At 51.7% G+C, this 13,222-nt stretch overlaps 1 protein-coding gene across 1 annotated transcript in view; it reads right to left on the bottom strand.

The window, feature by feature from the left end:
- Positions 1-13,222, bottom strand: part of ARRB2 (arrestin beta 2) — a 56,982-nt gene that overhangs the window by 20,874 nt on the left and 22,886 nt on the right. The window contains exons 2-6 of the mRNA XM_030187742.1: positions 8,545-8,575; positions 3,949-4,009; positions 3,227-3,271; positions 2,934-3,130; positions 2,782-2,841 (exon numbers count right to left, since the gene is read on the bottom strand). Coding sequence (XP_030043602.1) covers positions 2,782-2,841; positions 2,934-3,130; positions 3,227-3,271; positions 3,949-4,009; positions 8,545-8,575 — 394 coding nt within the window. The remainder of the gene's footprint in view (positions 1-2,781; positions 2,842-2,933; positions 3,131-3,226; positions 3,272-3,948; positions 4,010-8,544; positions 8,576-13,222) is intronic.

The raw sequence follows: 13,222 nt of genomic DNA, 5'->3' as shown, positions 1-13,222 counted from the left end.
TCCAATTTCCTATCCTGAGGGTCCCGCAACGCGGCCCCCCCATCCACTGGAATAGCCGTAGCCTTAGTCACTGCCGTCACCACGGCATCCACCGTCGGGGGCCTGAGAGACTCCCTGTCCTCCTGAGGAATAGGGTAGAGCTTGGTCATAGCCCGAGCCACCTTACACTGAGCCTCCGGCGAATGCCACTCCTGCGTGATCATGTCTCTCAAGTCCGCATTCATAGGGAAAGAACGAGAGACCCGCCTGATCCCCTTAACCAAAGGATCCACCTGCTTCCCATCCCCAATGGGAGCCGCCGCAGGATCAAACCTTAAAGTGGCGGACACCTGCTCAATGAGGTCAGATAATTCATCCCTGTGAAAAATCCTAACCACAGAGGGGTCTTCCCCAGGCAAAGACAGGTCTCCATCCTGCCCTGCAACCGACCCCTCCTCCTCTTCCAGTGGACTAAAATCACCCTCAGAATCCGGAGGGGAAAAGACCTCTACATCTTCAGAGCACTCCACTCGAGGTCTTTTAGCAGTAGCCCCCCCCCAATCTTGGACTAAGGGACTCCGCACCCGATGGGCCCGCCTTCCAAGCCTGAAACAGACTCCACACAAACTCTGGAGGGAACCCCATGCTGCCCGAGGCCTCCCCCCCAGCGGTACTCGAAATCGGGAGAGGCTGCGGCCCCACGACCGCCTCAGCGCTCAAAAGGCCCGAATCCAAGATGGCGGCGGTTCCCGCCAAAATCGGGACCGCCGCTGAAGCGCCCACCTGAGCCGGCCCACTCTCCTGCGATCCCGCAGAAGGAACTTCCGCAGCTAGCACCGGTGGCGCGAGTGATGGGGCCTTGGGCTCCCCACAAAACCGGCAGGGACCGCCAGCCGCGTCAACACCCCGACGCGCGCACAGCCGGCAACGAATTAACTTCCCTGACATACTCGCGCCTAAACAAAAAACAGCTGATTGCAACCGGCGAAGTTAAAAGAAAGAAAAACCAACACTCACGGCGCTTGCTTGTTGACTCAGCTCTCCCAGACCGGCTGAACAACTCCGGAGACACCGGAGTGCAGCTCCTGCAGTTCTACACATGAGGAGTTTTTTTTTTTTTTTTTTTCAATATACTTTATTTGAGCCCTGCTGCTAAGATCTGAAAGGCACTCAAGGCTGCAGGATTAACACTGCAGCCGAGGCACAACGCTGGCCAAAACGGGAGAGCCAGTCGGGGGAGGGACCCGGCCACCCGGGTGTGACACCCCAGAGGGGACAATGGTAGGCCCCACCGGACCTACCAACCCCTTGCACACTACAGCGTTCCAGGCACAGGGATTACTGTACACCAACTTATCCCTAGAAAATCAGGAAAATTAAACTAGTCTCACAAAATCCTACCAGACCGGACAAGCTGCACAGGCTGCATGTCTACCCTCTGCTGAGACTGAGAAAATACTGGAGATAGAGGGCTAGCACAGGTTATATGTACTCAGTTTGAAGTTAGTGTTCTCAGTCTCCCTCTGCTGGTAGGCATGCATAACCCAAGCGTCTTGACCGGTCTGGAGGGTTGCTGAGGAATAGCAAAATCTGCATGGGGGATCCTGTACTTCCCACTACCAGCACACCTTCTAAGAAGACACCTTCGATTGCAGGAAGGACTGTGGAAGACATGAGAGCTAGACTGAATCCTGAGATTGTTGATGATTTCTTATTTATCCACAGATTAAAAAACCATAACAGTGCTTTACAGGGCATATTTTTCCCCTCTAGGGCTAACAGAACTATACCACTGGACATTTTAACAGGGTGAATTAGGATTCCTTGGTGTAGTAGAAATCACCTATTGTTGGGGTTGGAAGGGTAGAGGGTGGTAGTGGTGGGAAAGAGGGTTATTATAGCTGCTCACTGTTATTATTGTTCTCTATTTGTAATTTATACACAACAGTTGCCCAGCATATTGTTCCTTTTTATACTTTAATAAAAAGATTTAAATCTCTCTATATATAAAAGGCAACCCCAACGTTCTAATGAAGCCTCCACAGAAGTTGAGGCGCCCGAGATATCCGGTGTGCCCCTGAGTGTCCGCACCGCCCTCGCGTCAAAACGTGATGACGTCGAGGGCGGAGCAATGACACTCGAGGGCCGAAACGGAAATGGCACAGGCACGGAGGCGCAGCAAAAAAAAAAAAAAAAAAACCATCCCCACACAGAGCGAACCACGAACAACGTCCGACGGTCACACGGAGGCAGGCAAGCAGCTCGGAGGGACGGAGGCCCCTACCATTATAGAACCTTGCTAGCGCCCGTTTCATTGCGCTGAGAAATGGGCCTTTTTTCCCTAGTAAAATCATAAGTGTTCAAGGCTTCTGCAGATGAGGACAGAGCCCACGGGGTGGGGGCAGGGATGGAGACGGGGCGGGGACGGAGACAAATCGCTCCGCCCTCGCGTCAAACATCATGACGTTTGGGGCGGAGCAATGGAAGAATAACGAAGGGATTGGCCAGGGAGGGAGGGGTGTTGTCGACGAACACCTTGCTAACGCCCGTTTCATTTGCTCTGAAACGGGCCTCTTTTACTAGTGTTATATGAAACATGGTACTGAGTTTCTACCTCCGTGACAGGTGGGGAAAGGCTGCATTGCCTGGATCGCTGCTACCTATGCTGTGATTTTGGAGGGGGGGAAGGGGCTGAAAGTGTCGTGTCAGGGCCCTGTGTCACATTAGAAGGTGTGCTGCTTATCCTGCGACAGGCGGGGGAAGCTGAAGCGTCAGAATCACCATATAAATTTATTTTTCTACCTTCCCAGTGTCCTCAGGGCCAGGCTGCAGAGTGACCGAACATGGCAAGTTCTGTGGAATCTGAAAGGAAAAAAAAAAGGACTCAAACTCAGAAGTGGGTAACGGGGGGAGGAGGAGGAAGGAACCGATGCAAACCCCTCACCCTCCCTTACCGTGAAGAAGAACGGATGGGCATTCTCCCCCAACTTCTTAATCAGTCGCTCCTGGAGCCGAGTCAGCGGCTTCTTCTCCTCGGGAAGCGGCGGAAATGCCTGAAACGTGGAAATGAAGAGATCCTTCCGGAAAGAGAGCCCCAGCACATCCAGGTCTTCTCGGCCATAGCGGAACGCGCAAGTTAAAGTCACGTAGACTTTAAAAAAAAGAGAGAAAAATATATCAGTGCGCAAATCAGCATCACATTAAGGAAGAGAAGAACCGACTCAACGGACAGGACGACGTCCCTTACCTTTCCTGTCTTTCAAGTAATCGGGATCCACCAGAACCACACCATCTAAAATTAAAACCCCACATAGCTCATTAATAGCCAAGCAGAACACACCGTGGAAAAAGAACAAACATACAGAGCAGGAAGGCAGCAGCGCCTCACAGCAGAGCAAGGGTTAAGGCCCAGGAACTGATTTTCAAAACCATGTACCATGGAACAAAGAGGACCAGGACCCATGGCACAGACTGTGGGCAATATCCAGATGGTGGCCTGCCTCAGGCCTCGAGGCACAGAAAGAAGCTAAAATTCTTGTCCAGCACCTGGTCCAGGACATGCCAGACTCCAGCTAGGTACCACTAAAAAAAAAGTACACACCCATTCCTATATATAATTCCCATAAGGCCATGCCTGCTTGACGCTATCTTTCTCTAAAGACTCCAGAACCAGGTACAAGCTCGACTCTTCTCTTGCCTACAGTGGAGGGAGAGGACTTATGGTTTTAACCATGGCCTACAAATTACCAAAGCCAGGGTTCAAAATTCATCTCGCCCATGGCGCGTCTTGTGACCTCAGACAAGTCACTTAGTCCTCCTCCGGTTCAGACGCAAAAAAAAGAGTATAAGCTCTCCAGGGTAGGGACCTACCTACTCTACCTGAATTGAAACTTGCCCAGAGCACAAGGTTTGTAACCGTGAGTAAATTCAGCCTAATCCTGTATCAGATTCCACCTACTTCCTACTCACCGACAGGGTCCACTCGGTCCAGATGATCCACAAAATCCCGTTTCCCCAAGTACACAGTTAGCTAGAAAAGAGCGGCAAGAATTAAAGGATCAGACGGGAAAAGGTTAACATAACAGGATGAGCTGAAAAGCCACAGAAATGCTAGGCCAAGCCCTTCCCAGTGCTATAAGCTTCAGGGGTCCCAAGTCACTACCCCAAGCGGAGCCCTTCCCCCACCCTAAAACCTCATGGGTCCAACACTCACTGCCCCCAAACAAAAATCTTCCCATCCTACAGCCTCGGGGGGGTCCCACCACATTCACCGTGTCGTTCCCCTCCTCCAGCTGAGGCCTTCCCAGACCTATAGTCTCAGGGATCCCACAATCACTACACCAAGCAGAGACTTCCCTACTCTACAGTTTCAGGGTTGCAACACTTACTGCCCCCCCCCCCCCCCCCAACTGAGCTCTTTCCAGCCCCTCAGTCTCAAGGATCCCTCACTGGGCTGAATACTCCTCAGTCCTACAGTCAGTTGCTAACAAAAAACAGTTTTATAACTGGTACAAAGAGTTTTCCTTGTCCTAGCAGGAAATCCATGTACAAAATAACCCCCAAATCAGATACTTCTGAGCTACCAAGAGGCCAAACTGTCCCGCAGCCTTGTACAATACAGACCCTCTTGAGAGATGAGCATAGTAACGTACACAGTAGATACCAGGAGATCAGGGCCATCGGGTGAACCTAGTCTGCCTAACTGTATCTTTCTACGCTACTCTGAAGATTATCTCCCGGCAGTTCACTAAACAAGCCGGCAAGATCATCGCAACCCCCCCCCCCCCCCCCCCCCCCGGGGTAGGCCCAACAAAAGCAATCCGTCCCACTGCCTTAAAAAGAACGAACACCCAGGCCCTCGAAGAAAGAAACCAGCAAGTAACTCAGGGCAGGCCAAACCATCCCCGATGTTTATGCTCGAAAAGGGGGCCGTGCAAGTCCGCGCTGAAACCTCTCTGCACAAGGAGCACAAAAATCAAATCCTTAAATTAATTTTCAAACTCCGTATGCTGTTACCACGTTCTTTAGCTGTTTTTTGAAGACAAGGAGTCCCCGGGGAACGTAGCAGCAAATTCTGTCCAAATCCAGCGAATCCATCCCCTGGCACCCGGGAAGATCTCTAGGTAACAGTGCAGCCAGCTTCCAGTCACACAAAAAAAAAAAAAACAACACAACTTCCTGTACAGCAGGGTAGTAAATCCAAAAACACCCCCCCCACCCCCCCTCCTCTCTCTCTACTGAGAACTAGATACAGTTTTCCTTCAGCTACAGGTCCCATAAACACCGTCACCCTCTCCAACATAATGAGTAAGATTACAGTATCCTGTTTACCTACACCTGAGTCTCGCCTGCCACTCCTCTCTCTCTCCTGTTGCCTGAGGTTTCAGCTTAGTCTTGGGATTTTATTACCCTCCAAAACAGAATTACCAGGACCCAAAGGACAGAAAACTCAGCAATGAGAACGAGCAAGGCCAGAAGAACAGACACCTCGCTGAAAAACAAACAACACGCTCTCAAGTCTGTTTAACCCGTTGGTGGTCCAACATGACCCAGAGATCAGCCCAGCGCCAGAGCAGTAGAAGGAAGGGCCCCCCAACCCCAAGACAGCACCAGAAACGGCTACACAGGGGTAAGGTGTTTCCCCCCTCCCCCCCCCCCTCCTGCACAGATGAAGACAAAGCATTGTAAAGCACTTTAAGGCTAATTCCCATCACCTTCCGCTTAATGCAAAATTGAGTGGTTACAAAATTCGACATACAGCAGCTCTGCTGTCAAAGTAAAAATAACACCGAATCCACCCATCAGAGATTGTGCTCCCAACCAGCAAGGAAATCAGCCTCTAACAACCCAGTATACTCAGCAGATGAGAAAGATTGTGCCTAGCCACCTGATGCCCGTAACTGCCATGGAAGAACGTACCCAGCCATGAGACAAACCCCTCCCCCCCCCTCCCACCAGGGGCACTTAGATATAGACACCCCAATGCAGTACAGGAGTGCTGGGTGCCCAGATTCCACTGGAAACCTGAAATCGGCGCACAGAAATGTAGGCATGCCCCCTTAAACAGTCTACGGCAGGAGTAAATGAGCATATCCTAGAAGTCTTGCATATAACTGGGAGCCACACCCATGCTCCGCCCACATGTACACCTCCCTTGCAGTTGTACACTATCACGTGAATTTTCGAAAGAGAAGGGCGCCCGTCTTCCGACACAAAATCGGAGATGGGCGTCCTTCTCATAAGGGCGCCCAAATCGGCATATCGATTTTGAGCACCCTCGACTGCTTTCCGTCGCAAGGACGACCACATTTCACTGGGGCGTGTCGGAAGCGTAGCGAAGTCGGGACTGGTGGGCATCCTCAACCGATAATGGAAAAAAGAAGGGAGGTCCCTGACGAGCATTTGGTCGACTTTACTTGGTCCATTTTTTTTTTCACAACCATGCCTCAAAACGGTGCCCAAACTAACCAGATGACCACCGGAGGGAATCGGGGATAACCTCCCCTTACTCCCCCAACCCCCCTAAAAATTTTTTTTTATTTTGACAGCCTCTATACCAGCTTCAAATGTCATACCTAGCTCCATCACAGCAGTATGCAGGTCTCTGGAGCAGTTTTAGGGGTGCAGAGCACTTCAGGCAGGCGGATCAAGGCCCATCCCCCCCCTACCTGTTACACTTGTGCTGGTAAATGTGAGTCCTCCAAAACCCACCAGAAACCCACTGTACCCACATGTAGGTCCCCCCTTCACCCCTTAAGGTTATGGTAGTGGTGTACAGTTGTGGGGAGTGTTTTTTTCGGGGGGGGGGGGTTGGGGGGCTAAGCACCGAAGGTAAGGGAGCTATGCATCTAGGAGCAATTTGTGAAGTCCATTGCAGTGCCCCCTAGGGTGCCTGGTTGGTGTCCTGGCATGTGATGGGAACGCTACGAACACTGGCTCCTCCAAATGGCTTGGATTTGGTCGTTCTCGGTTTCCATTATCGCCGAAAACCGGGCACAACCATCTCTAAGGTCAACCATCTCAACATTTGGGTCAACCATCTCTCTAAGGTTGACCTAAATGTTGAGATTTGGGCGTCCTCGACTGTGTTATCAACGCGAAAGATGGACGCCCATCTTGTTTCGATAATAGCGGTTTCCCCGCCCCTTCGCTAGGACGTCCTTAGAGATGGTCGCCCCCGTTCGATTATGCCCCTCCACGTCATTTTCACTTGGCTCAACCCAGTCTTCATGACACACCAAACCAGTCTGGTTTTCAAGATATCCACAATGAACACATATGAGATAAATTTGAACGCACTGCCTCCACTGTAGAAGCTAAAACCAGGAGGCAAACCTTGTGAAGAACAGAGTCTTTAGTTGTCGATTAAAAGCTCCCATGAGTTCAACGTTCAGTGCCCGACACGACCATGTTTCGCCGGAGACACAGGCTGTGGTCAGGAGCAAAGGTTACCAGCTAGTGTGAAACTTCACCAACTGATAAAAAAGTGGCAAGCACTGCGAGAGAAATGCAAAAGGTGTGGAGCTATATCACCGAGTAAATAAAAACCAAAGATGGCAGTCTTGAAAAAGATGCCAAAAGGTCTCCAAAGTGGCTTCCCTCGAAAGGCCCCCGGACGCAGCCTGCATCTCTGGCGAAAGATGGCCATGTCGGGCACTGAATGTTGAACTCCTGGGAGCTTCTAATTTACAAATAAAACACTGTGTTCTTCACAAGGTCTACCTCTGGTTTTTTTTTTTTTTAATCCTCCAAGTTGGATACGGCGGAACACCTGCCTCATTGTTTTCTTCCTCCGTTATATGCAAACCTCTCTCATGAGGGTATCTTGAAAACCTGACTGGATGGGTGTATCCAGAGGACTGGGTTGAGAATCCCTGCCGTACAGAATAGCATTTAGGGCTCTTGCATGTGTTAAATAGCATAGTGCACAATTGTCAAGGGAGGGGCGTTCACATGGCCAAGACATGGACAGGACTCCTACTTATGCCTTATGTGTAAGACTTTTTTAGCGTCAAATCTCCCATTCAAGAGGATTTGAGAAGCACCTGGAAAATGCCTTCATGGTGTTTCCATCCCCTCTTCCCTAAACAAAACCACTTGGCTCCCACCTGCCTGGAGGTTTTTTGGGGTTTTTTTTCCTTACTAACTACCATGAAGCGATGTCTCGTTTCCAAGGCTAGTGTTACTTTCACCATCGTCACTACCCCAAGCCCGTGCTACCGGAAATCCAAGCTGCGGACAGGGCATCCTCACTCCTTCCAAAACTACCATGGCCTACGCGCTTTCATTTTGCCTATCCTGGTACCGAAGAGTTCTGCTTTTATCTAGCATCAAGTCGGCATCTATGTGGACAGGTGCCGCAGGCCAGCCTCCTGCAGCATGGAAAGAGCAGAACATGCACTGGGCAGCAGATGGAGTGGACACAAGAGTCAGCCGGCCAAGCATCAGTTTCAGGCAGCGAATGAGAGGTCAGCAGGGTAACTGGGTGCAACACCTCACCCCCCCCCCCCCCCCCCCACACACACACACACACACACACACTAAGGTAACAAACAGGAGACTTACCTTGCAGTTTGGACTGGACTTCTTGAAAACCCTGTAAAACAGAGACAAAAACGGATAAAGGAAAACACTCCTTGCTTCTCCCCTCCCAGTTATCTGCATACCGTATCTTCCCAAACTCCAGATTCGGTAACTATAACATTTGTCTCATGTATATTCACCGAGGGTATCCTGAAAACCCAACAGGTTGTAGGATCCCCAGGAGAGGTCTGTTGTATATAAACCTGCGCACACCGAACTCTCACCAGACACACCTACACTGTGCTGCCCCCCTCCTTCCTCCTTCTCGGAGTTACCATTGATCGAAATCTTACTCTCGAAACTCATGTGAAAAATACAACCAAGAAGATGTTCCACGCAATGTGGAAACTTAAAAGAGTAAGACCCTTCTTCCCAAGAAACATCTTTCGCAACCTAGTACAGTCAATGGTGCTGAGTCACCTAGACTACTGCAATGCTCTCTACGCTGGCTGCAAAGATCAAATCATCAAGAAACTTCAAACTGCCCAGAACACTGCAGCCAGACTCATATTTGGAAAGACAAAATATGAAAGTGCTAAACCCCTAAGAGAAAAGCTACACTGGCTTCCACTCAAAGAACGCATTACGTTCAAGATATGCACTAGCATTCATAAAATCATTCATGGATATGCCCCAGCCTACATGCTAGACCTTGTAGACCTGCCCCCCAGAAACGCTAAAAGATCATCCCGCACATTCCTGAATCTTCACTTCCCCAACTGTAAAGGACTAAAATACAAACTAACGCATGCGTCAAGTTTTTCCTACCTGGGCACACAGCAATGGAACGCATTGCCGCTAAATCTAAAAACTATTCACGAACTAATCAACTTTCGTAAATCTCTGAAGACCTACCTCTTCTACAAGGCATACCACAATGATCAGTAAAGGGTATGATACATACCTGTAGCAGTTGTTCTCCGAGGACAGCAGGCTGATTGTTCTCACGACTGGGTGACGTCCGCGGCAGCCCCCACCAACCGGAAATAAGCTTCGCGGGACGGTCGACACGCAGGGCACGCCCACCGCGCATGCGCGGCCGTCTTCCCGCCCGTGCGCGACCGCTCCCGCCAGTTGAATGACTAGCAAAAAATATGAAATACACAACTCCAAAGGGGAGGAGGGAGGGAAGGTGAGAACAATCAGCCTGCTGTCCTCGGAGAACAACTGCTACAGGTATGTATCATACCCTTTCTCCGAGGACAAGCAGGCTGCTTGTTCTCACGACTGGGGTATCCCTAGCTCTCAGGCTCACTCAAAACAAGAACCCAGGTCAATTGAACCTCGCAACGGCGAGGAAACAACAGAAATTGACCTACGAAGAACAACTAACTGAGAGTGCAGCCTGACCAGAATAAATTCGGGTCCTGGAGGGTGGAGTTGGATTTACACCCCAAACAGATTCTGCAGCACCGACTGCCCGAACCGACTGTCGCGTCGGGTATCCTGCTGGAGGCAGTAATGTGATGTGAATGTGTGGACAGATGACCACGTCGCAGCCTTGCAAATCTCTTCAATAGTGGCTGACTTCAAGTGGGCCACTGACGCTGCCATGGCTCTAACACTATGAGCCGTGACATGACCCTCAAGAGTCAGCCCAGCCTGGGCGTAAGTGAAGGAAATGCAATCTGCTAGCCAATTGGAGATGGTGCGTTTCCCGACAGCGACCCCTAGCCTGTTAGGGTCGAAAGAAACAAACAATTGGGCGGACTGTCTGTGGGGCTGTGTCCGCTCCAAGTAGAAGGCCAATGCTCTCTTGCAGTCCAATGTGTGCAACTGACGTTCAGCAGGGCGGGTATGCGGCCTGGGGAAGAATGTTGGCAAGACAATTGACTGGTTAAGATGGAACTCCGACACCACCTTCGGCAGGAACTTTGGGTGGGTGCGGAGCACTACTCTGTTGTGATGAAATTTGGTATATGGAGCATGAGCTACTAGGGCTTGAAGCTCACTGACCCTACGAGCTGAAGTAACTGCCACCAAGAAAATGACCTTCCAGGTCAAGTACTTCAGATGGCAGGTATTCAGTGGCTCAAAAGGAGGTTTCATCAGCTGGGTGAGGACGACGTTGAGATCCCATGACACAGTAGGAGGCTTGACAGGGGGCTTTGACAAAAGCAAGCCTCTCATGAATCGAACGACTAAAGGCTCTCCAGAGATGGCTTTTCCTTCCACACGATAATGGTAAGCACTAATCGCACTAAGGTGATTCCTTACTGAGTTGGTCTTGAGGCCAGACTCTGATAAGTGCAGAAGGTATTCAAGCAGGTTCTGTGCAGGGCAAGAACGAGGTTCTAGGGCCATGCTCTCACACCACACGACAAACCTCCTCCACTTGAAAAAGTAACTCTTTTTAGTGGAATCCTTCCTAGAGGCAAGCAAGACCCGGGAGACACCCTCAGACAGACCCAACGCAGTGAAGTCTACGCCCTCAACATCCAGGCCGTGAGAGCCAGAGACTGGAGGTTGGGGTGCAGCAACGCTCCGTCGTTCTGCGAAATGAGAGTCGGAAAACACTCCAATCTCCACGGTTCTTCGGAGGACAACTCCAGAAGAAGAGGGAACCAGATCTGACGGGGCCAAAAGGGCGCGATCAGAATCATGGTGCCGCGGTCTTGCTTGAGCTTCAGTAAGGTCTTCCCCACCAAAGGTATGGGAGGATAAGCATACAGGAGGCCGGTCCCCCAATGGAGGAGAAAGGCATCCGACGCTAGCCTGCCGTGTGCCTGAAGTCTGGAACAGAACAGAGGCAGCTTGTGGTTGGTCTGAGAGGCGAAAAGGTCCACCGAGGGGGTGCCCCACGCTCGGAAGATCTTGCGTACCACTCTGGCATGGAGCGACCACTCGTGCGGTTGCATGACTCTGCTCAGTCTGTCGGCCAGACTGTTGTTTACGCCTGCCAGGTACGTGGCTTGGAGGAGCATGCCGAACCGACACGCCCAACGCCACATCCCGACGGCCTCCTGGCACAGGGGGCGAGATCCGGTGCCCCCCTGCTTGTTGACGTAATACATTGCAACCTGATTGTCTGTCCGAATTTGGATAATTTGACAGGACAGCCGATCTCTGAAAGCCTTCAGTGCGTTCCAGATCGCTCGGAGCTCCAGGAGGTTGATCTGCAGATCCTTTTCCTGGAGGGACCACAGACCCTGAGTGTGGAGCCCATCGACATGGGCTCCCCACCCCAGGCGAGATGCATCCGTCGTCAGCACTTTCGTGGGCTGCGGAATTTGGAATGGACGTCCCAGGGTCAAATTGGTCCGGATGGTCCACCAGAGCAGTGAAGTGCGGCAACTGGTGGAGAGGCGGATGACATCTTCTAGATTCCCGGTGGCTTGAAACCACTGGGAAGCTAGGGTCCATTGAGCAGATCTCATGTGAAGACGAGCCATGGGAGTCACATGAACTGTGGAGGCCATATGACCCAGAAGTCTCAACATCTGCCGAGCTGTGATCTGCTGAGACGCTCTGGTCTGCGAAGCCAGGGCCAAGAGATTGGTAGCCCTCGCTTCGGGAAGGTAGGCCTGAGCCGTCTGGGTATTCAGCAGCGCTCCTATGAATTCCAGAGACTGAGTAGGCTGGAGATGGGACTTTGGGTAATTTATCACAAACCCCAGCAGCTCCAGAAGTTGAATAGTGCACTGCAGGGACCGGAGGGCTCCTGCCTCCGAGGTGCTCTTGACCAGCCAATCGTCGAGATATGGGAACACGTGCACTCCCAGCTTGCGGAAATACGCCGCCACCACCACGAGGCACTTTGTGAACACTCGTGGGGCAGAGGCGAGCCCAAAGGGCAGCACACAATACTGAAAGTGCCGTGCGCCCAGGCGGAATCTGAGATACTGTCTGTGAGCTGGCAGTATCGGGATGTGAGTGTATGCGTCCTTTAAATCCAGGGAACATAGCCAATCGTTTTTCTGAATCATTGGCAGAAGGGTGCCCAAGGAAAGCATCCTGAACTTTTCTTTGACCAGGAATTTGTTCAGGCCTCTCAGGTCTAGGATGGGACGCATCCCCCCTGTTTTCTTTTCCACAAGGAAGTACCTGGAATAGAATCCCTGCCCTTCCTGCCCGGGTGGTACGGGCTCGACCGCATTGGCGCTGAGAAGGGCGGAGAGTTCCTCTGCAAGTACCTGCTTGTGAAGGGAGCTGAAAGACTGAGCTCCCGAAGGACAATTTGGAGGCAGGGAGGCCAAATTCAGGGCGTATCCGCACCGCACTATTTGGAGAACCCACTGGTCGGAGGTTATGAGAGGCCACCTTTGGTGAAAAAATTTTAACCTCCCTCCGACCGGCAGATCGTCCGGTACGGACACTTGTAGGGCGGCTATGTTCCCGTGGATCCAGTCAAAAGCCCGTCCCCGGCTTTTGCTGTGGAGGCGCAGGGGGCTGCTTAGGCGCACGCTGTTGACGAGAACGAGCGCGCTGGGGCTGTCCCTGTGCCTGACGAGGCCTTCGGGCCGGCTGGTTGTACCTACGCTTCGCAAAAGAATAGGGTGCAGCCTGCCGTGCCCGGGAAAAACGCCCACCCGTGGGGGCGGGTGCTGAAGGCGCCCGGTGGGAGAGCTTGTCGAGAGCGGTTTCCCGCTGATGCAGTTGGTCCACCATCTGCTCGACCTTCTCACCGAAAATGTTATCCCCCCGGCAAGGGACGTCAGCC

The sequence above is a fragment of the Microcaecilia unicolor genome, chromosome 14, assembly GCF_901765095.1.
Source record: "Microcaecilia unicolor chromosome 14, aMicUni1.1, whole genome shotgun sequence".
Classification (NCBI taxonomy): Eukaryota; Metazoa; Chordata; class Amphibia; order Gymnophiona; family Siphonopidae; genus Microcaecilia; species Microcaecilia unicolor.
The sequence above is the reverse complement of the archived record's forward strand: the minus strand, read 5'-3'. Positions and strand labels throughout refer to the sequence as shown.